The following is a 24874-nucleotide window of genomic DNA, read 5'->3' on the forward strand; positions in this document are numbered from 1 at the left end:
ATTTTCAGGTCAGGCAACAAAATTAACTCTACTGCCCACCCCTTTTTATTGAATGCTGGTTATTTGTAAGAGAGTAAAAATTAAGCAAAAGTCACAAAGGGGGAGAAATTGGAACTTACTGCACCTGTTTTTCAATAGTGGCCAAAGGGTTCCAATTTCACAGCTTTATGTCATGCACCCCGGGGCACCTGAAATACATCCAACGCCATTTTGGCTCGGGCGATATTCAGGCAAACCCGGTGGCCGCCTTAAATATGTTAATGAGGGGCCCAACACCCATTCAAAGACCCTTGAGGGAAGGTTGTCAGCACTGAACGGAGCATGCACTCAGGATTTCCTGTTCTTGCTATGACCTAACCTGCGGTCCTTAAAGGGATCGCTGGAGGCGACCAACAGATAGTTGAGTTTCTTCTTTAAATCTTCATGTGGAGTCAGGAGGCGCAGGAGTGATTCACAGGGCTCCACTACAATCCTGAAGGCTGCTGCCAATGTGCGCTCGCTCCCCCACCCCCCTCCCGCTCTCCCCTATTACGGCGCAAAAACTATTTCGAGCTGAAGTGTGCAGGAGAAAGTCTAACTAATGGCGTACGCTGTAAGATGCCCGGCTGCAGCAAGATCCAGGCCAATATAATTTAAAATAAATGAACTAATGCCTCCATTAGAATAGCAGACATGAGACTTTCATAAAGACATCAAAGCGTTTTCACATTAATATCGCTGCACAATTTTGTTTGTCACTGTCAACTCTGGAGGTGAGCAACAACGATGAAGAAAAGATGATTATTGCTTCAGATTCTCAGGAATATTTTGTTCCTTATGACACTGCTTCAGCTAATGGAGGATAGGTCACCTCTTTGGACTATCTGCTCGGTGCAGATGCAGCACGTTGGATATGATGGCAAGTGTGCATTGCACCTGCTGCAGTGGTTTCAGTACATCTCAATAAAGAGTAATACATTTGCAACCAGAAAAAGGTAAGTGATATAACCAATTAGCAAATTACACCACAGTTATAGTTGTCTGAGACACTCTAATGGCTGTACGGTCCTTTAAAGGAAATCTCAAGGTTTTCCAGAATGCTTTTAGCTATTTGTCAATTCTAAGCAATCTTGGATGATCTCTCTGAAATTGCACGACAGCATCATAAATACATGATTAAAAAAAAAATGTTGTCTCTTCCATTCAACTTCCTGTGACCAACCGAGCGGGTAAACCAACAAATCTCTACCAATGTTGCCGTGCAACTGGCTTTACTGGCAACTGGCACAAGAACGGCCCAGGATAACTCTCATGAATTTCCCTCCCTCTCAGAGGGGATATGACTACCTACTCTGGGCAGGAGGGCTGCTAACAGGAACTCAATGCCTAAAAGAGCAAATGCATGAGCCTGTTACCCATGGCTATGAGGTGCAATGGGTACATCTTGCAAGGAACCATGTCACTCCACTACAAAGTCAGCAGTACTAATATCAAAGGCCGCAAAAGATTTCAATGTTTTCCGCTGAACTCTCCGTCCCGGGGAGCAACTGATGCTATGGTTCTCTTACCGGGCTCAGTGCAGTTCTTGTACTGATGTGAGGTTGCCTTGGCAACTGTGGCGTTCTCAGCATTGTGCTCCATCAGTCTCCGGCCTATCCGCCTGTCAGCCGCCTCCGAAGTATAACTCACCACGTAAAAGCCTGGGGAACAACAACATCAAGGGGTTAAAATGGAAAATGCAAATAAGCATCCAACTTCTAAAAAATTATAACAATACTTTGTTTTGTGTTTTGGGGGGTTAGGTTTGACATTTTCACTTCTCTACTTTTCCTCACTTTTCATTGGAAGGAGCTGAGCGATAAGACAATTCCACAATTTCTTTTCACTGTAATGGGTTCTGGAGTCGAGTGGTCCTGGTGGAAGCCAAACTGAACAGCAGCGAGCAAGTTATTGGTGAGTAAGTGTGGCTTGATAGCACTGTCGACAACACCTTCCATCACTTTGCTGATGATTGAGAGTAGACTGATGGGGCGGTCATTGGCCAGATTGGATTTGTTTTTCTTTTTGTGGACAGGACATATCTGGGCACATTGTTGGGTAGGTGCTTGTGTTGTAGCTGCACTGGAAAGCTTGGCTAGAGGGACGGTTAGTTCTGGAGCAAAGTCTTCAGCACGACAGTTGGAATGTTGTCGGGGCTCATAGCCTTTGCTGTATCCAGTGAGCTCAGCCATTTCTTGATATCACGTGGAGTGAATCGAATTGGCTGAAGACTGGCATCTGTGATTGTTGGGACCTCAGGAGGAGGCCCATATGGATCATCCACTCGGCACTTCTGGCTGAAGATGGCTGCAAACGTGTCTTTTGCACTCACATGCTGGGCTCCCCCATCATCAATATAGTTCAGAATTCTGTTAATCTTATTACTATTCCACCACAATGACTGACAATGTTAGTGTTAAGTTTATTGCCACTTCTAAACCTCTTTCCATCTCTTTCCTAGCCAGTTCTACAGCTAGTGTTTCTCCATTATATAATACTTTGTACTTATCATATTGCACTTCATCTGCCATAGTGCTGTCTACTTGCAAATGTTGTCTAGTTTCATCTGGGCCTCCATGGTTTGGTCATGGGACTCAGCTCCCTTCCCGAGCTCAGTATTGTGTGTGAATTTGACCAAATTGCATTTAACTTCTGGATCCAAACGTAGGGCAAATAAGCACTAACCCTTGGGGCACACCACATCCCCCTAGCCTGACATCTTGCCACGATGTAGAACCACTGACAACCTTCTTTCAGCCTATCTCTGACCTACACCAGAGAGAACCACCTCTCTTTTCTACCTCCACCGAGCATTTAACCGAGCTACGAGTCACTGTGCTCAGACCTGTGAGGACTACATTATCATCACATCCAGCAATTAAAAACGGTACACTGAAGATGGAAGCAGTTAGTTTTTTTATGGGACAATGTTTGCTCTTTTGAAGTTGTTGGTTAACTTTCGTTAGTTTTTCTGGTTGGCATGTATATATATTTCCCTGCAAGAACTAATAATGAACAATGCAGTCACGCGGATTGCCAACAGCAGCTTCCATGGCCAAATCTCCCTGGGACTAGTCTGGTGCAAGCCCTGACACTGGCACTATCCTCATGGTAAGTACACTGCATGTCCTCCTCACAAAGTCCCTTCCCCACTTCCAGCAACAATCACATATTAAAGTTCTATTCTGGTCACCACATTGCATTTGGAGCCAGTGGAAAAAGCTGCCTCTGGTACAGAATGGTTATATCTCACTATTAAAATGAACACAAAGGGAGACTTCTTTGAACAGAGTTATAAAGGGCTCATTATGAATGTTCTCTGTTATTTTGTGTGTGTAAACAACTGTTTGCATGAACAAGAGGGGTTGGGTTTACCCCCCTCCCCCCAAGCGAGCGGTTAAAAATAACGTGTAACGTGACCCCGAACGCACCTACTGTCATTTTTCCAGCATGCGAGGTTTGCGGCCCGCTCTCGAGAGACGGGAAACCTCGTTATAATATTTAACTCAGGCTCCCATAGTGCAGTTGGGAGCCCATTAAATTTAACGACTGCGGCCTGGGTTTCCCAGGGCTCAGGAAATTCGGCAGCGAAAGGGAGGCGGAAACAGCTTGATCCAGTAGGTAAGTGCTTTTTCCAGCACTGCAGGTGGGCCAGGAGGAGCAGCAGTGCTTCCCCCCGGGCCCCTCAAGCAAATCATCTGTCGTGTTCGGCCGACTGCACCGACACCACCCCCCCCCCCCGGGACTCCAAACCCGTGATCCTGAGCCTGTCCCCCACACCCTCCCGATTGCCAATCCGAGCCCTCCCCTCCACTCCTTCTGCCCACGATCTTACCCGATCGCCAGGGTCCGCTCCCAACGGTCCCTGGCTGCGGCTTCCTACTTGAAGCTTTGAGCCAGATTGATAGGCTGGCTGGCTGGTGGCCGGGAAGCGGAGTGGAAAAGTATGATAATGAGGCCCTGCCATTAAATTCAACAGGGTCTCCACGTTCCCAGGATTTCCCTTCCCGCCACCACGCTCCCCCGCTCCCCCCCCGCTTCCCGGTAAAGATCAAGGCCAAAGGTATCGGAGAAGCTGGCTTGTGGAATATTGGTAAGCCAACCATAAAGAATACTCCACCGCGTCCCATCATTTATTCCTCCGTTATACCTAATGTAAATGCTCACTTCACAGCACTCAGCACCTCCATGTACCAGTGCTGGAACCAAGCTGTGTCAGGCTGTCTAAACAAGCATCTGTTCTGTTGTGCCCTGGAAAAGAATGGCCCTCATCCAGCAGCAAAACCGAATCATTAACATATTGTGCCAATATGGTGCGTCCCAACATCCACTGCACTGGGACTTGTCGGTTTTCAGATTGATTGCGGGTCGTGTTTTTAACTGTTAGTCCTGTTCAGCAAAAACAATTTGGAAAGAAAAAGCAGCCATTGATCATTAATGTGACAAGTACAATTCGATCCTACTTTTTGCCTGTCCTTATTTGAACAGGCTTCGCAAGCAAATGAAGTGCAGGCAGAGCTGGGAACGTATTCACAACCAATACCAAAGAGTTGTGACAGGGCTCTTGGAAACTTTATAGTCGAGGTTTAGCTCAAATTGGGTTATCTTCTTCTCGTCATTAGTGAGCCTTGAAACAGACCCCTACTGACTCTGTCAAGCCCCACACAGATTATATTTACTCAAGTGAGAACGACCCAATTTGAAATTATGATCCCGCAGGGATTATCCTGAGGACTTCCCACCGTCCACTTGGATTAAATCTTCCCCAGAGGCAGCAGCACGGTACTTTAAGCCTGGATTTTAGCTTGGAGGTGGGGAGGGAGCAGCGTAGGGTGGGGACTGTTTTGAGATTGGGAAACCCTTACTTCTGGGTTTCTCGAATGTCTGGCAGGAACATCTTTACATTGTTTTTTTTGTAGGTTGCCCGCCTGCCAGAGGCCAGTCAGGTGGGAAGTCCTACAGCACAAGGCCGCAGCCGAGTAGGCCTGAGTGCAGGCAAGTCCAGTGCGAGGATGGGAATAGATTGTGAGGAGGGGGGGGGTGCCGTGTCCGATCATGGGAGGATGTTGATGCGATCGCGTGGGTTTCGACCACAGAGGGGGGTGCGATCGCAGAGGGGCGTCTGATCGGTTGGGGGGGGGTGGGGGGTTCCGACCATGGGGGTGGTCTGATCGTGGGGGTTCCAATTGCAGGGGACTCTAATCACAGGAGGTCCGTTGGTGTTCGGGGGAGAAGATAGTGGTTGGAGGGGGTTTGATGGTGATCGGGGAGAGCAGATGGTATTGGGGGGTTGGGAGCGGGGGGGACTTAGGGGAGGCGATAGCTCATGGTGGGCGGTGGGGCGGGGTTTCCCGAGCCCTGGGAAACCTAACCAAGGTGAGTTACAAATACCGTCCACTTTTAAAACGAAGGCACGCAGCCCTCATTATAATTAAGGAGCAAACCGCCTCCTGCGAGCGGATTGGTCAGCTGCCCCTCATCCCCGCCTCCGTTAAAAACTGAAGTGGCCGGGCTCGAGGCGGGTTGGCTTCCTGTTTCAGGTTTTTTTACATTTTAACGTTTGACCCGCCCCCAACCCACCCATATTTGGGAGTTAAGATTCAGCCCTCGATGCCCGTGATTCTCAACACATCCCGACCTTGGCTGTGCTGTCACTGGATCCGCGATATCTGCGCTCCTCCAATTCTGGCCTCTGGCGTAGCCCCGATTTTAATCGCTCCACCATCGGTGGCTGTGCCTTCAGCTGCCAAGGCCTTAGGTTCTGGAATTCCCTCCCTAAACCTCTCCGCCTCTCTACCTTTAAGATGCTCCGTAAAACCTCTCTCTTTGACCAAGCTTTTGGCCTCCTGTCCTAATATCTCCTTATGTGTCCCAATGTCAAATTTTGTCTGATAACGCTCCTGTGAAGCGCCTTGTTTTACCATGTTAAAAGCACTAGATAAATGCAAGTTATTATTGCTGTTGTTGGAAGTGCCAAGGATGGACCCTTCCCCATAAATCAAGGAAGAGACCATCCCCCCAGCCCCCAATCGGAAACCCCCCTCCGCGATCCAGGCCCCCCTGCGATTGCACCCTCCATGATCGGAACCCACGCGATTGCACTCGCCCCACAATCAGACATCCCCCCCGCGCCTCCCCCCCGTCCCCCCCACATCAACTCCTCCCCAAAATGTGCTCTACGGCATTTCCAAACAGCTAACTTAAGATTGGTACTAAAGAGCTCTCCCAAATCCCTGGGTACAGGCATCACAGTGTAGCACTAAGTTATTCGGACTAAGAAGTCTGGATACAATTCAAGGTCTGTGCTGAGTTCGAAGATCACAGCTACGAGTAGTTGGGTTGCTATAACTCGACTAGCACGCTTGAACTAGGGATAGAAAAGACAAACAGACAGGATTCTCACTCCTCATCGCTATCTATTTACTCGTGCTGGAGCGTGCATATTTGGACTGGATTGCATGTTCTCTACAGCAGTTGACATGCACTGTCTACATGAAGAATAGGCACTTAGGCAAGGTACTGAATGGCAGCCAACATCTGTGAAGCCTTAACCCAGCAAGAATCAATGCCTTCAGGAGAGGAGGGGAGAAACAAAGGGCTATACTTTCCCTAACCTGTTTTTCTGGCGCCCTCACCCGAGGTGCGGCGTTTTTGTCCGCTTCCAAGCATGCCAGGAAAAGACGTCGGTATTCTGGCCGCTCCCCAGCCTCTCTTCGGTCGTGGCCCAGCGTGGCCCAATGGATTGGGGGCGGAGCCAGGTCCCAGCGCGAACGACCCCGGACTAAAGTTGCTGAAACTAGCGTTTTGCGCTGCGAATGCTTGTGCAACACCTCCCTTACCGATGGACATAAAGGCCGAAAGTTCGGCCTAAAAACAGTCGCGCAGCTAAAACGGTAAGTTGCACGTATCGCTACTGTTTTCGCCAAAAACCCCGAAAGCCAAAAATCCGGCCCTTGGGTAACTCATTCTTGCTTTCTACTCTTTTTTTTCAGCCCCCACCTTTTTTTCCATAAACAGAGTGTGTTAGCTTTGTGCGATAGTGTAAAGCGGGTGACAGTGAGTCCGTTTTACATCTCTCCCCATTTTTATTTCTGCTGACAGCTGCCGACTCACTATCACCTGTTTTACACTAATGCACAAAGTCAGGATCTACCCCACTGCCAGCACACACATTAACTTTCTCTGTAGATTTATACTTTTTTATATAAATAAAAATCACATCTGCTTAGTCACTAATCAGTGCAATTGTAACCCATTACTGTCATTTGTGTGATTCATGATTTCCAGACCACAACATTCCAAAGATAGCATTCCCCAGGAGAATTTCCCAAATACTTTCCAGCCGAATCAGTTATCTTTCTCACACAGTCTCAGAGCTATTAGTCCTGCACTGTCTGAAGTTTCATGTTACAATCCAGGTTACTGTACCCTCTTACTGTACACAAGTTGTGTTAAAATGAGTAATGTATAATAATGTGAAATGTGACGACTGTGCCTTGTGTATAAAGTTATACCGCATAATAAATGGTTTAGTAAAGTTGTCAGAATTCTATCAGCTGCACTATCAAAGATTTAGTTTTGTTTTAGAATATTCGCTGTCATTTGCTAATCTTACAAATGTAGGTATTTACACTTTTGAGGTATCTGGCACAGGGAGTGGATCAGGGGCTGATCAGGAATTAGAAGGTTAGGCGAGTAGACTGAAAGAGTGGTTGAAGATAATTCAGGTTTTTGAACTTGGGGAGAGATGTGGCGAGGCAGAAAGGTGGAGATATTCAAGAATGCCGGACCATGATGGCTGAAGGCTCAGCCATTGATTGTGAAGTGGTGGGTGGGAGTGGCAGGGAGACACAGCAGGCCAGCTGATGCTGCCTCCGCAAGATCCTGCAACTCCATTGGCAGGATAGGCGCACTGACGTCAGTGTTCTCGCTCAGGCCAACATCCCCAGCATCGAAGCACTGACCACATTCAATCAGCTCCACTAAATGGGCCACATCGCCCGCATGCCCGATACGAGACTCCCAAAGCAAGCGCTCTACTCGGAGTTCCGACACCGAAGGGGAGCCCCAGGTGGTCAGAGGAAACGCTTCAAGGATACCCTCAAAGCCTCCTTGAAAAAGTGCAACATCCCCACCGACTCCTGGGGATCCCTGGCCCAAGACCGCCCAAAGTGGAGGAAAAGCATCCGGGAAGGCGCCGAACATCTCGAGTCTCTTCGCCGGGAGCAAGCAGATGCCAAGTGCAAACAGCGGAAGGAGCGCACGACAACCCAAGCACCCCACCCACCCGTCCCTCCAACCACCGTCTGCCCCACCTGTGCCATAGACTGTAGGTCCCGCATCGGACTCATCAGTCACCTGAGAATTCATTTTTAGTGTGGAAGCCAGTCATCCTCGACTCCGAGGGGCTGCTTAAAAAATGAAATGAGGGGTGAGCTGGAGCATAAAGCTGCAGGTTGCTGGGAGGTTACGGAGATATTTGCAAACAAGAATAAGGATTTTGAAATCAATGCATTGGGGAGAACAGGAGGCCACTGGAGGCTGACAAAGTGAATGATAGGTAACTGGGACATTGGGAATAGGACGCAGGCAGTGGAGTCTTTTATTCATTTTTTGTGCTCATCGATGTGAGAGACGTTAGTGATGGTGAATGTAACTTTTCCCATTTCAGGTTTCCCGCTGCCCAGCTCAGCTAAAGCACAGCCAGATGCAAAGAGAGTAAAGCTCTCGCTAAAGTGCCGGCTTGGCTGAGTTGGTAGCACTCTTGCCTCCGAGGAGAAAGTTGTGGCTTCAATCCAACAGTGGACTTTACCACATAAATCTAGCCTGACACTTCAATGCAGTACAGGCAGAGTGCTGTGTTAGCAGAGGTGCCATTTGGATGAGATGCTTGACTGAGATTTGCCTGTTCAGGTGGACGCAAAACATCGCATGACATTACGAGAAGAGTAGGGAGTTCTGCTGGTGTCCTGGCCAACATTCCCCTTACAACCAGTACCACCAACAAGGTCGTTCATTCATTCATTTGCTGTTTGTGGAACTTGCTGTGGGTAAACTGTTTGCCAAGATGGCTTGTGTAACAATGTTGAGTGCACTTCACAAAGTCATCCATAGACTTTAGGGTTGCCTTGAGGATGAGCTAACACACAATTTAAATACAAGTTCGTTCTTTCTTTCTACTCTGCCCCAACAATGGTCCGAGCCCAACCTCCGAAGACCTTCCTGCAGCAGTGTGACGTTTTTTCTATTTCCCACACAGGTCACCCTGTGGGTTTTGAGTGAGATTGCTGATCAGTACTAAATTAACGGAAGCTTTTTCCACTATAAACCCCTGAGCACTAGCAATTGGATTGAGTCCGTCCAAACTCATTTCACATAGGACCCTTAGAGCCAGCAGACAGGGTGACTGTTGACCTATTAATCCAGGTCCCAGAGGATTCTGCCATATCTTTGAGACTTTTCATTATAATTCAGTTTTAAAATAAAATAAAATTATAAAGGAAGAGATTATTTATATCAATTCCAAATGGGCAATAATGGGGCATCTCTGTTGATTTGTTCCTCACTAGACTAACACATAGGAACTGGGTATTTTCTCATGTGTTTGGCAGGTCGGTGCAGTGCACTGTCAGGCTTGCTGGAATGCCAACAAACTAAGTGAGTGTAAAACCCAAGCCTTACTGTACATAACGCATGACCTGATGCCTTTGGCTTTTCCGTGTCATACAATGCCAGTGGTGGACGTTGAGGGCTACTGAAGTGGCCCTGGCAACAGGGAACGGAGGGCAGAAATGAAAATAGATAATAAGTGGCTCAGCCGATTACAGATCTTTCAATTTATAAAGTACCGTAATCAGCTTTAAAATGGAGAAGTAGAAGGGGAGTTATCGGCTGTTCTGAGAAGCTGAGCCCTTGGAAGCTCCAGCCAACTGTGGGTACATTTCTGCTGTGGACACTTGTATATTGTAGCTAACTGGAGACCATCAGATCTCAAATGACCCCTAACGGTTGGTTTGTTTACAACGGGCCTTCCATTTTCTTCCCAGAACTGAAAAATTGGGATATTTTGGCTGTCAATTAAATCTTTGCAGCATTTATTCAGCACATGGGTCCCTCTGCAAATTAAAATCTAACCAGAGTTAAATCCTTTTCAAATTCATGGGATGGACCAGAGTTCCCGCAGAGCCACTGCGCCTTTCCAAATGTTTGCTTTCAAATCTGCCCGTAGTTCCATTCGTAGCTCAGTAAAATTTACAAGAAAGAGATTATTTATATCAATTTCAATCGGGCAATAATGGGGTGTCTCCATTGATTTGTTCCTCACAAGACTAACACAACGGAACAGGGTATTTACTCATAGGTTTGGCAGGTATGTGTTGGTTAAGTGCATCAGCATCATAGGCAGTCCCTCGGGATCGAGGAAGACTTGCTTCCACTCTTAGCATGAGTTCTTAGGTGGCTGTACAGTCCAATACGAGAACCACAGTCTCTGTCACAGGTAGGACAGAAAGTCATTGAGGGAAAGGGTGGGCAGGGAGCCTGGTTTGCCGCACGCTCCTTCCGATGCCTGCGCTTGATTTCTGCATGCTCTCGGCGACGATACTCGAGGAGCTCAGCGCCCTCCCAGATGCACTTCCTCCACTTAGGGCGGTCTATGGCCAAGGACTCCCAGATATCAGTGGGGATGTCGAACTTTATCAGGGAGGCTTTGAGGGTGTCCTTGTAATGTTTCCTCTGCCCGCCTTTAGCTCGTTTGTCGTGGACGAGTTCCGAGTAGAGCGCTTGCTTTGGGAGTCTAGTGTCTGCCATGCGAACTATGTGGTCTGCCCAGCGGAGCTGATCAAGTGTGGTCAGTGCTTCAATGCTGGGGATGTTGGCCTGGACGAGGATGCTAATGTTTGTGCGTCTGTCCTCCCAGGGGATTTGCAGGATCTTGCAGAGACATCGCTGGTGGTATTTCTCCAGCAACTTGAGGTGTCTACTGTACATGGTCCACGTCTCTGAGCCATACAGGAGGACGGGTATTACTATGGCTCTGTAGACCATGAGTTTGGTGACAGTTTTGAGGGCCTGGTCTTCAAACACTCTTTTCCTCAGTCGGCCGAAGGCTGCACTGGCGCACTGGAGGTGGTGTTGGATCTCATCATCAATGTCTGCTCTTGTTGATAGGAGGCTCCCGAGATATGGGAAATGGTCCACGTCGTCCAGGGCCACGCCATGGATCTTGATGTTTGGGAGGCAGTGCTGTGCGGCAAGGACAGGCTGGTGGAGGACCTTTGTCTGACTAATGTTTAGCGTAAGGCCCATGCTTTCATACGCCTCGATAAATACGTCGACTATGTCCTGGAGTTCAGCCTCTGTATGTGCACAGACGCAGGCGTCATCCGCGTACTGTAGCTCGACGACCGAGGTTGGAGTGGTCTTGGACTTGGCCTAGAGACGGCGAAGGTTGAACAGTTTCCCACTGGTTCTGTAGTTTCGGATGCCCCCAAAAGTATGTCACCATACTCCGCCTGCTCTATGACGATATGCAGGCCGTGATCCTTACCAGCGGATCCATCACAGACCCAATTCATGTCCGGACCGCGGTCAAGCAGGGCTGCGTCATCACCCCAACCCTCTTCTCAATCTGTTAAGTGCACTGCACTGCTGTCAAGCATGCTGACCACTCTGCTGGAGGTACACACTCAACCTGTTCAGTTCCCGTTGCACGGTATAGTGCTAGGGATGCTATACCACAGCTCTTGCCTCGGTGAGGAGCCAAATGTCTCCGCAATATGGCTGGATATTAGTGTCAGCAATACTATTGTACACATGTTTAACGTGCGCATATTAAATTCCTCTCTCCGCTGCGTCAACAGAGGCACTGACCAGCTGTACAATAACATCACAGTAATTGTTTCCAGGTTTGGGTCTCAAAACTTTTCAGTGAAATTAATTTTTGTGCAAACATGCTGGCAGGCCAGTGTTGTGTAAAAACATATTTTTGCACTCATGCTTTTCAAGGCTGAAAAAAAGAATCAGGAAATATAACAGGAACTGAGAAGTGAGGCAAATGCACAGCAGTGTTCAAGTAAAGGGACAAGTATCGTTGTAGCAGTTCTGGCTGTAATGATAGCCATTCTTACATTCCGCCTCTCCAAACATCGCCTGTAGCATAAGGGGAGCCCTCATCACATCCCAGCGATGCGCAACCTGTCCTTGAGGGGGCGAGCATGGATTTGCCTTGGGCTGGCCAATGAGCCACGACTTGGGACCCAGAGCCACACACCATGCAGCCAAGCTCGCAACATCCTGCCGCCAACTGCTCACCTCCCATTTGGCAACTACCCCACTATCGGGCAGCTTGCTTATTGATTATGGCCCAGTGGCTGTCGTGTGGTTCCACTCTCCATGTGGCTGCCCAGGCAGTCCCACAGCACTGGAAGAAAATGACAGCAGGAGCTGAAGCGGAATGGGTTAAAAGAAAATGTGATGATTGCATTCTTTAGGTGGCTGATTCTCAAGTGCTTATTTCGCAAGTCACAGGAGGATGTTCAGCACTCAAAGGTTACTCAAAGTTATGTCACGTGCAGACTTGGACATGGAACGGAAAAAATTCAGGGGATGTCACGAGAAATTGTAATTAACCCATCAGGCACCAGAGCGCTTTACTAGCTCTTAAAATCTCCAGCTCGACCGTATTACAGCTGCAAAAATACAAACTCCACAAATCCCCAATGATCAAGCACCAAGATTTGCCTCTTCCGATAGTTTGCTCTTTGAGCTGCACTCCCTCGCTCCCTCCCGGCTCCACAATCCCTCCGAGTGGCAGCGCAGACATGGCAGGAGGTGGGGGGGGGGCGGGGAGTAAACAGTGAGAAACAGAAGAGGGAGTAAAGCAGAACAGTAAGCAAGGGGAGGAAGAAAAGGAAGATGAAAGTGAAGTAAAGGAGAGAAATGTAAAGTAGAAGGCAAAGACAATGAAAGAAAGACTTGCATTTATATAGCGCCTTTCAGGACCACTGGACGTCTCAAAGCGCTTTACATCCAATGAAGTACTTTTGGAGTGCAGTTACTGTTGCAATGTAGGAAACGCGGCAACCAATTTACGCACAGCAAGCTCCCACAAACAGCAATGTGATAATGACCAGATAACCTGTTTTTTTGTTATGTTGATTGAGGGATGAATATTGGCCAGGACACCGAGGATAACTCCCCTGCTCTTCTTCAAAATAGTGCCATGGGATCTTTTACGTCCACTTGAGAGCGCAGACGGGGCCTCAGTTTAACATCTCATCCACAAGACGGCACTTCTGACAGTGCAGCACTCCCTCAGTACTGCACTGGAGTGTCAGCCTAGATTTATGTGCGACAATTTCCTGGAGTGGGACTTGAACCCACAACCTTCTGATTCAGAGGCAAGAGTGTTACCTACTGAGCCACAGCTCACACAATGAAAAAGGAAAGAGAGAAAGATAAATAAATGATGGGAAGTGAAGGGTTGGAATGATGGTATTGTAAGCTTCGCAAAGTTTTCCTGTCGTGTCATCGAGCATGTTTAGAAATTACACACAGCTTTATTTGCTAATTAAATAACACCTGGAGATACTTCATGGTTTTTCTCAGTGTGTCAGCAGGTGGGACATCTTTTTAAATTTGTTCTAGGATCATTTATTGCCCATCCCTCATTGCCCTTGGTGAGCCACCTTCTTGAACCGCTGCAGTCCGTGTGGTGAAGGTACTCCCACAGTGCTGTTAGGGAGGGAGTTCCAGGATTTTGACCCGACGACGATGAAGGAACGCCGATATACCTCCAAGTCAGGAGGGGAACTTGCAGGTGATGGATGGTGTTCCCATACCACTGCTGCCCTGGTCATACTAGATGGTAAAGAGTTTGGGAGGTGCTGTCGAAGATGCCTTGCGAGTTGCTGCAGTGCATCTTATACATGGTACACACTGCAGCCACGGTACACCGGTGGTAGAGGTTGTGAATGTTGAAGGTAGTGGATGGAGTGCCAATCAAGCGGGCTGCTTTGTCCTGGATGCTGTCGAGCTTGTTGGAGCTGCACTCATCCAGGCAAGGGGAGAGTATTCCATCACACTCCTGACTTGTGCCTTGTAGATGGTGGGCAGGCTTTGGGGAGTCAGAAGGTGAGACACTCGCCGCAGAATACCCAGCCTCTGACTTGCTCTGCTGGCCACAGTATTTTTGTGACTGGTCCAGTTAAGTTTCTGGTCAATGGTGACCCCCAGGATGTTGATGATGGGGGATTCGGTGATGGTAATGCCACTGAATGTCAAGGGGAGGTGGTTAGACTCTCACTTGTTGGAGACAGTCATTGCCTGGCACTTGTGTGGCATGACTGTTACTTCCCACCCATCAGCCCAAGCCTATCTTTACAAAGTTGAGAGCTTCTGGCTTAAAGAATCGACACTTAACACCGGTTTCGTTTTTTTTTTAAAACCACCTAGAAGTTTTCAATTGAGGAAAGATCTCTATCTGAATCAATGTCCCTCTAATTTTTTATCTCTCCGCGGGCCCTTTACATTTGCTGCTGCGCGTGTGGGGGGTATCTCTTCCAGCGGCTGCGCTGGTGAGCAGCCTGTACGGGACCTCACAACTGGTGCAATTCACGCTAGGGGGAACATTGATTTCAATGTATTCGGGGTGATATCACACACAAGCTTTTAAAAGCGGTAAGGTCATAAGAATTAGGAGCAGGAGTAGGCCATTCAGCCCCTCGAGCCTGCTCCATCATTCAATAAGATCATGGCTGATCATCGACCTCAACTCCATCTTCTCGCACTATCCACATAATCCCTTGATTCCCCGAGATTCCAAAAATCTATTGATCTCAGCCTTGAATATACTCAACGACTGAGCATCCACGGCCCTCTGGGGTGGAGAATTCCAAAGATTCACCACCCTCTGAGTGAAGAAGTTTCTCCTCATCTCAGTCCTAAATAGCCGACCCCTTATTCTGAGACTGTGACCCCTGGTTCAACAGGGGTTTTACAATCAGTGAGGGAAGTGGCAAGGAGAAAGTCCCAAAGGATTGGACCTCGACAGCTGAAAGCTCTCGGGATGGATCAGGAACGTTGAGAATCAGGAGTAGGGAAATCAAGATCAAGGGGCTACGTTAGAATCCAAACAAAGCTAATTAAAAGCAAATTGAGGAAAAATTCCTCCACACAAAGAATTATGAGAATGTGGTAGGGTGGAAGTAAAGGTGACAACAGATGCAAAATCAACTGAGATGTTTAAAAGTGAAATAGACACTTACTTGCCGGACTGACAGCCAGACCGGTGGCCGGACGTAAAGCCAGTAGCAGCAGGCCGCAGCCAAGGTCCCTTGGGGATGGTCCCCGGTAATCGGGCCAGAGAGGGGTCGGGCAGGTCAGTGGTCGTGGTAGGGATGGGGAGGGAGCGGAGTGAGAGAGAGGCCCGGGGGAGCACTACCGTTCATCCTGACCCACATGGAGTGCTGGAAAAGGCACTTGCCTTGTGGAGCCAGCAGTTCCCACCTCCCTTTAACTGCCGAGCTTCCCGTTCCTGTGGGAAACCCGCGCGGCAGCAATGAATTTTAAATCGGGCTTGATTTAAATATGTTAATGAAGTGCGCCACAATATCAGCCGCCGTAAAAACGGTAACAGGCGTCCGGGCCGCATATTGGTGATGCGTTCCCCGTAATGAAATCTTTAAACCTCCCCCCCCCCGCCCCAGCACCCCGATCCCCTCCTGCCCATCATGTGGGGCTAATATTGAGCCCACTGAATCAAGTGCACGTGAGCCTCTAGGGCAGGAAATAGAGTTCTAGTCCCACATGGGCTGGGGGAAACTTGGATTCAAACACAGGGGACAAAATTGGCCCTTTCTAAAGCAGCATTAGCACCTCCGGGGGGAGTGGGGGAAGCTAACGGGGCAGAGAAGACTTTTTGCCCAGGGAAGGGGACGCTACCGCCTCACGGGAAAATGCCCGGGAGCTGGTGAGGATGTGTTGGCACAGCAGCGCCATGCCCCGCGGTTAGTGCATCGGGCTGCCGCACAGCTGCCGATGACATCATTGCCATGTGTGCCGTCCTCTCACTGCCCCGCGACGACCCCTTAGGCCCCCGTGGGTGAAATTGCCCCCCCACAGGTCGCAAAGCCAGCCGACATCCGCTCTCTGAGCGCTCCTTAACGAGAGGGCGCCAGCACCCTGGGCGCCATCTTTTTGTGTCGGCCGTCTCTTGGGTCCGCTCTATGATGGTGGCCCGAGCGAGGTCTGGGCCGCCGTTGTGCAGCCAGGCACTCCGTGTTGGGTGTCCGGCTGGAGGCCCGGTCGCACGCTGCCCTGGTGGAATAAAAGGAGGCTATCGGAGGCCTTGCAGAATGCACGGCGGGCCGCCCCTTTACGCGAAGAGGAGGGGCGTTGAAGTGCGTCAGCGCCCCAGTAGCGCCCCGGTAACCGTTCCCCAAAAGGAAGTGGAGCGTGCGAGATTTCGCTCCGCTTCCTTTGAGGGGCGGTAAGGGCAATCCCATGGCGGGGGTGGGACTATCTGTGCGAGGCCCGAGCTGGATACCGGCCCCAATCAGGGCGCAGGGCAATTTCACCCCCACAATGTCAACCCAAAGTACCATGTTAACGGGGGCAACATTCCCGAGAAAAACATCCCAATACTATCTTCCGGCAATCTTAATCTCCACCCTGCAAATATAAACATAGGGAACTTTGTTTCCTCTTGATAAGTTCAATTTTTTTTCTACTGAAATAATTAGTTACTAGTGGGGACTGTCTCACCATGTGCTCAAGTCTGATTATATGAAAAACAAATCACTTGAAAATAGTTGCATTTCCAGGTGGTGAGGATGAATGTGATGTCAAAACTACCCTCTATATTTATCGTAAAAGTCAGATGGTAAAAACACAGCTGGCCAGTCTAGAATTGAGGAGAGAGAATTTCAATGTTGGACCTAGCCTTCCCTCTATCAGTAGAACTTGCTCCAACTAGCATTTGAGCAATCATGCCAAGAATTCTGCCCTATTTCTTTAAAAGAAAATGTTCACACAGATATAGTGGCCTTATCTTGCACTCATCAGCTGACAGGTGCCAATCTTCGCATGGTGATTTCCTGGGAGCGGCTGAATGGGGCGGCTGATCCTGAGCGGAGTTGAAGCAGTTATCTATCCCGAGGGGTAATATGGGGGGAGGGGGGGGGGGGGGTGCGGCAGGAAAACAACAATTATACAGGTATTTATATAGCGCTTTTAACGTAGTAAAACATCCTAAGGCGCTTCACAGCAGTGGGAAAAGACAAAACAAATAAATTTAACACTGAGCCACACAAGAAGAAATTACAGCAGATGACTAAAAGCTTGGTCAAAGAGGTAGGTTTTAAGGAGTGTCTTAAAGGATGAAAGAGAGGTAGAGAGGCGGAGAGGTTTAGGGAGGGAATTCCAGAGGTTGGGGCTCAGGCAGCTGAAGGCACGGCCACCGATGGTTGAGCAGTTATAATCAAGGATGCTCAAGGAGGGCAGAATTTGAGGAGCACAGACATCTTGCAGAGTTGTGAGGTTGGAGGAGATTACAGAGATAGAGAGAGGCAAGGCCATGGAGGGATTTATGAACAAGGACGAGAATTTTGAAAAACAATTGAAGCTGGAGTTCCAACACTTAATTTCTTAAGTTTAATTCAACAACAGAAATGGACAAGTCTGGAAACATGTCAAGTGGTTGGCCTCAGTTAGGGAAAGGTGTGGAGCAGGGTGGAACCAGCAGCCTAAAGATAATAAGAAAAACGACACTGACAAAAGAAAATACAGAAAAAAACTTACTGGCCCGGATTTTGCAGCAGAAATAGCAGTGAGGCTAACAGGGCTCACCGTTATTAACATGTAAATCGGACTGCAACTTGCAGTAACTGCACATGTGCCGTTAAATACGTAAATCAGGAAGTTACTGCTCCTCCAGAAGCTGTGCGAGGATGGTATCACATCGAGAGACTCTGTACTTACCAAATAGATACACACTTAACTTGCCAGGAAAAGTTTGAGTTTGTCCATTCCAGTGTAAGTAAATTTTTAACGGCATGATTACTCTTAATTACTACCAAACAACCTCTCTGGCACTGAAAATTAACTTTAACAAATGTGGAGTCTCATTCCTTCAAATTTTAATTATCATTGGAAATTTAAAAAAAATTAAATAATCATTATTTTGCTTTCTTTTTGTCTCTTTTATAAGAACATAAGAAATAGGAACAGGAGTAGGCCATAAGGCCCCTCGAGCCTGCTCCTCCATTCAATAAGATCATAGCTGATCTGATCATGGACTGAGCTCCACTTCCCCGCCTGCTCCCCATAACCCCTTTTCGCTTAAGAAACTGTCTATTTCTGTCTTAAATTTATTCAATGTCCCAGCTTCCACAGCTCTCTGAGGCAGTGAATTCCACAGGTTTACAAACATCTGAGAGAATACATTTCTCCTCATCTCTGTTTTAAATAGGCGGCTCCTTATTCTAAGATCATGCCCTCTAGTTCTAGTCTCCCCCATCAGTGGAAACATTCTCTCTGCATCCACCTTGTCAAGCCAACTCATAATTTTATACGTTTCAATAAGATCATCTCTCATTCTTCTGAATTCAAATGAGTAGAGGTCCAATCTACTCAACGTTCCCTCATCCCCGGAATCAACCTAGTGAACCTTCTCTGAACTGCCTCCAAGGCAAGTATATCCTTTGGTAAATATGGAAACCAAAACTGCACGCAGTATTCCTAGTGTGGCCTCACCAATACCTTATATAGCTGTAGCAAGACTTCCCTGCCTTTGTACATCATGCCCTTTGCAATAAAGGCCAAGATACCATTGGCCTTCCTGATCACTTGCTGTACCTGTATACTATCCTTTTGCATTTCATGCACAAGTACCCCCAGGTCCTGCTGTACTGCAGCACTTTGCAATCTTTCTCCATTTAAATAATAACTTGCTCTTTGATTTCTTTTCTGCCAAAGTGCATGACCTCACACTTTCCAACATTATACTCCATCTGCCAAATTTTTGCCCACTCACTTAGCCTGTCTATGTCCTTTTGCAGGTTTTTTGTGTTCTCCTCACACATTACTTTTCCTCCCATCTTTGTATCATCAGCAAACTTGGCTACGTTACACTCAGTCCTTTCTTCCAAGTCATTTATATAGATTGTAAATTGTTGGGGTCTCAGCACTGATCCCTGCGGCATCCCATTAGTTACTGGTTGCCAACCAGAGAATGAACCATTTATCTCGACTCTCTATTATCTGTTTGTTAGCCAATCCTTTATCCATGCTAATATATTACCCCCAACCCCGTGAACTTTTATCTTGTGCAGTAATCTTTTATGTGGCACCTTGTCAAATGCCTTCTGGAAGTCCAAATACATCACATGCACTGGTTCCTCTTTATCCACCCTGTTTGTTACATCCTCGAAGAACTCCAGCAAATTTGTCAAACATGACTTCCCCTTCATAAATTCATGCTGACTCTGCCTGACCGAAATTTGCTTTTCCAAATGTCCTGCTACTGCTTCTTTAATAATGGACTCCAACATTTTCCCAACCACAGATGTTAGGCTAACTGGTTTATAGTTTCATGCTTTTTGTCTGCCTCCTTTTTTAAATAGGGGCATTACATTTGCAGTTTTCCAATCTGCTGGGACCTCCCCAGAATCCAGGGAATTTTGGTAAATTACAACCAATGCATCACAATCCCTGCCGCTACTTCTCTTAAGACCCTAGGATGCAAGCCATCAGGTCCAGGGGATTTATCTGCCTTTAGTCCCATTATCTTACTGAGTACCACCTCCTTAGTGATTGTGATTGTGTTAAGTTCTTCTCCCCCTATAGCCCCTTGGCTGTCCACTGTTGGAATATTGTTAGTTAGTGTCCTCTACCGTAAAGACTGATACAAAATATTTATTCAGAGTTTTTGCCATTTCCATGTTCCCCATTACTAATTCCCCGGTCTTGTCCTCTAACGGACCAACATTTACTTTAGCCACTCTTTTCCTTTTTATATACCTACAGAAACTCTTGCTATCTGTTTTTATATTTTGTGTTAGTTTACTTTCATAGTCTATCTTCCCTTTCTTAATCATTTTTTTTGTCGTTCTTTGCTGCCTTTTAAAAGCTTCCCAGTCTTCTGTCCTCCTACTAGTTTTAGCAACTTTGTATGCCCTTGTTTTTAAATTGGATACCGTCCTTAATTTCCTTAGTTAGCCACGGATGGCTATCTTTTCTGTTACACCCTTTCCTCTTCACTGGAATATATTTTTCTTGAGAGTTGTGAAATATCTCCTTTAATGTATACCACTGTTCATCAACTGTCCTACACTTTAATCTAGTTTCCCAGTCCACTTTATCCAACTCTGCCCTCATACCTTCATAGTCTCCTTTATTTAAGCCTAGTACGCTGGTTAGAGATCCAACTTTCTCACCTTAGATCTGGATTTGAAACTCAATCATGCTATGATCACTCATTCCGAGGGGATCCTTTACTAGGTCACACACTTGGGCAAGGTACTAAAGAGCAACTGACACTATCGAACAATACCTCAACAGGGAGCCAGTCCCTTAAGAACATAAGAACATAAGAAATGGGAGCAGAAATTGGCCATTCAGCCTTTCGGGCCTGCTCTGCCATTCAATAAGTTCATGGCTGATCTTCTACCTCAACTCCAGCTTCCCGCACTATCACCATGTCCCTTGATTCCCTTAGTGTCCAAGAATTTATTAATTTCTGTCTTGAATATACTCAACAACTCAGTATCCACAGCTCTTTGGAGTCAAGAATTCCAAAGATTCACAATCCTCTGAATGAAGAAATTTCTCCTCATCTCAGTCTTAAATGGTCAATCCCTTATCCTGAGACGATGCCCCCTAGTTCTGTACTCTCTAGCCAGGGGAAACAACCTCTCAGCATCTACCCTGTCAATCCCCCTCAGAATCTGATGTTTCAATGAGATCATCTCGCATTCTTCTAAACTCCAGAGAGTATAGGCCCAATCTACTCACTCTCTCCTCGTGGGACAACCCTCTCATCCCAGGAATCAATCTAGTGAACCTTCATTGTACCTCGTCTAAGGCATGTATATCCTTCCTCAGATAAGGAGACCAAAATTATGCACAGTACTCCAGGTGTGGTCTCACCAAAGTCCTGTACAATTGTAGTAAAACTTCCTTACTCTTATACTCCAACCCCCTTGCAATAAAGCCCAACATGCCATTTGCCTTCCTAATTGCTTGCTGTACCTACATACTAACTTTGTGTTTACTGTAAGAGGACACCTAAATCTCTCTGAACACCAATATTTAATAGTTTCTCACCATTTAAAATATATTCTGTTTTTCTATTCTTCCTACCAAAGTGAATAATCTCACAATTTCCCATCTCACTACTCCATCTGCCACCTTATTGCCCACTCACTTAACCCCTTTGCAGGCTCTTTGTGTCCTCCTCACAGCTTATTTTCCCACCTAGCTTTGTATCATCAGCAAACTTGGGACACATTGCACTCGGTCCCTTCATTTAAGTCACTGAAATAGATTGTAAATAGCTGAGGCCCCAGCACCGATCCTTGCGGTACCCCACTTGTTACAGCCTGCCAACCTGAAAATGACCCGTTTAGCCTTACTCTCTATTTTCTGTCCGTTAACCAATCCTCTATCTATGCTAATATATTACCCCCAATCCCATAAGCCCTTATCTTGCATATCAACCTTTTGTGTGGCACCTAATCGAATGCCTTTCAGAAATCCAAATATACTACGTCCATGATGGCTACTCATTGAATAATCTTCTGACAGTCATTGAGGGTAGAATTTCCGCTTTGGGCACAATCAGAAATTTGCATCCAAAATGCGCTGGAAATTGCGCTGGTTAGATTACAGCTCAAGTTTCTGATAAAATTAATTTGCCTAATCACAAATGTTAAATCTTTCATGAACCAGCACAATTGGGCAGCGGAATAGGACGTAATCGTTTCTTTTATTTTTCTTTCCATTAGAAAGTATTCCTTGATGTACTTGAGAGGTAACCTGGTGCAGTTTTATTAATACCTGTACAGCTGAATTTATCATCAAAAATAAGCAGTTTTAATACGAGTGTCCAGTCCTCCATTGGTGAGTAACCTGATTTAAAATCACTGAAAATTACTTTAAAAAACTATACTGAATCATTTAATAGTTTCAATGGTCAGTTTCTTAGTAACATTTGATATAAAATAACGTTTAAGATGTGCCTATTCGTGCTTGTGCTCTTAAGATAATGAGCGTAATTTGAGGAGCCTTCACTAATCAGTGCAATCTCTCAATTTCGACCTGGGAATGTGGCCAGTTTTATGGGCAGGGTCTGATTTGGGCAATCTGAATCTTGAACCAATGTAAAAAATTGCGGGAAACACGACGGAAGTGGTTTTGTGTTAAAATTCCCCGATTTTTTGCGCTGGTTCGGCCGATTTTGCCCGGATTGCGCTGATATTACCAGCAAAAACAAGCGGAAACCACCCCCAGCATCTTTTTAAAAATTAATTCCAGGGATGTGGATATCACTTGCAAGGTCGGCATTTATTGCCCAATCTTAGCTGCCCTGAGAAGGTGGTTACTTGATGCAACTGAGTGGCTTGCTAGTCCACATTGGAGGGTAGTTAAAGAGTCATCCACGTTGGTGTGGGACTGAAGTCTCATATCGGCCAGAGCGGGTAAGGACGGCAGGTTTCCTGTCAGATGAGTTCTTATGACAATCCAATAGGCTTTCTATTTACAGATTTCAAATTCTCAAAATGCCATCCGTGGGAATTGAAGTCACATTCTCTAGATTACTAGTCCAGTAATTTAATCACTAATCCGCCATGCCCCAACAATCTGGCCTCAGGCACAAGGAGTGGTCACTGGTACTGAGCCAGGGTGAGCCCCCACCTTCAAGAGAGAAAAGGAGATAATTACAGGGAAAAGAACCACGGCATTCAGAAATCTGTATTTAATTATTGTCCATTATTTCAATCTGACAGAGTCAGTGCACAGTTTCACGATTGGGTGTTACTACCATTCAAGCCAAGCCAAGTAGATCAGTGTTTGAGTTGGAGACACGAGTATGACAATCTACAGTGACGAATGAATTATTGAGCAATTGGATTGCACCAGGAAAGGAATATACACCCTCTTTGCGTTTTACAGCTGGAACTGTTTCCTCAAATGTGAGTGGTCTCCTCCCTTGCTGAAACCTTTCTACTGATAGCAGTGGACATTTCTTGAAACAAAAGCCTTTGCACATAGTGTGTGCATCTAGGAATGTATATGTGCATCCACATTATGATATTAATCTCAATCACCAACTTGTTTTTATTTGTTATTCAGAGACCAGCGGGTTTTTATTACTGATATTCAGAAGCCAGCAACAGATGAAAGTAATATTTAGAATACACCAATAATGATTTTAGAGAATGTTCATACTCGATGACCAGGTGCTTTGCCTTTCCATACATTTTCCTTCTATTATTACGGTTGTACATAAGATTAATTGCTTTGCGTAGTACATTAGAAAAAGACATAGTAACAGCAGATCTTTGTTCTTTTTATATAGCTATATATTTCAATAGGGTTTGACTAAAGCAACATTTTCATCCTGTGGCAAATAGGGAATAATTCTATATTTTAAAATTGTTAAAATGGAAAATGGCTCGCCTTTCCAAATTACAAAATGGAGGCTGGGGATGGTAAAATTACTTAAGAAGGGATGAGGTATCTACAGACCTATCTGTTTAATAGAAAGAAATCTGGAACTCACTTCCCCCAAAAGCTGTAGATGCTAGGTCAATTGAAATTTCCCAGGCAGAGATCACTAGATTGTTGCTGGGCAAGGTTATCGAGGGGAACATTGGCGGGCAAATGGAGTTGAGGTACAGATCAGCCAAAATCTGTCTCTACCAAGGAAGAAGATACTGCTAAAATCATAATGAAAGAGAAGGTAGTGGAGATACTGGATGGGATAAAAATTGATATAGAGGAGGTACTGGAAAGGTTGGTGTACTTAAAGTAGATAAGTCACCAGGACCAGATGGGATGCATCTTAGGATGCTGAGGGAAGTAAAGGTGGAAATTGCGGAGGTACTGCCTATCATTTGTTCAAAAAAGAATATAAGGATAAACCAAGCAACTACAGACCAGTCAGTTTAACCTCGGTACTGGGGAAGCTTTTAGAAACGATAATCGGGGACAAAATTAACAGTCACTTGAATAAGTGTGGATTAATTAAGGAAAGCCAGCACGATTTGTTAAAGGCAAATCGTGTTTAACTAACTTGATTGAGTTTTTCGATGAGGTAACAGAGAGGGTTGATGCGATTTGATGTGGTGTCCATGGACTTACAAAAGGTGTTTGATAAAGTGCCACATAATAGACTTGCAAGAAAATTTGAAGCCCATGGAATAAAAGGGACAGTGGCAGCATGGATACAAAATTGGTTAAGTGACAGGAAACAGAGAGTAGTGGTGAACGGTTGTTTTTCGGACGAGAGGAAGGTACACAGTGGTGTTCCCCAGGGATCGGTACTGGGACCACTGCTTTTCTTGATATATATTAATGACTTGGACTTAGGTGTACAGGGCACAATTTTGAAATTTGCAGATGACGCAAAACTTGGAAGTATAGTGAACAGTGAGGTGGATAGTGATAGACTTCAAGAGGACATAGACAGGCTGATGGAATGGGCGGATATGTCGCAGATGATATTTAACGCAGAAAAGTGCAAAGTGATACATTTTGGTAGGAAGAATGAGGAGAGGCAATATTGGGTACAATCCTAAATGGGGTGAATGAACAGAGACCTGGGGGGTATATGTGCACAAATTATTGAAGGTGG

General features: G+C 46.4%; 1 protein-coding gene across 3 annotated transcripts in view; it reads right to left on the bottom strand.

Annotated features, from left to right (window-relative positions):
• The window catches only part of slc24a3 (solute carrier family 24 member 3), a 466872-nt gene that overhangs the window by 432893 nt on the left and 9105 nt on the right, over positions 1-24874 (bottom strand). For all 3 annotated transcript variants that reach the window (XM_070888804.1, XM_070888803.1, XM_070888805.1), the window contains exon 2: positions 1548-1679. In XM_070888804.1, the coding sequence (XP_070744905.1) occupies positions 1548-1679 (132 nt within the window). The remainder of the gene's footprint in view (positions 1-1547; positions 1680-24874) is intronic.

Source organism: Pristiophorus japonicus, chromosome 9 (assembly GCF_044704955.1).
Source record: "Pristiophorus japonicus isolate sPriJap1 chromosome 9, sPriJap1.hap1, whole genome shotgun sequence".
NCBI classification, from domain to species: Eukaryota; Metazoa; Chordata; class Chondrichthyes; family Pristiophoridae; genus Pristiophorus; species Pristiophorus japonicus.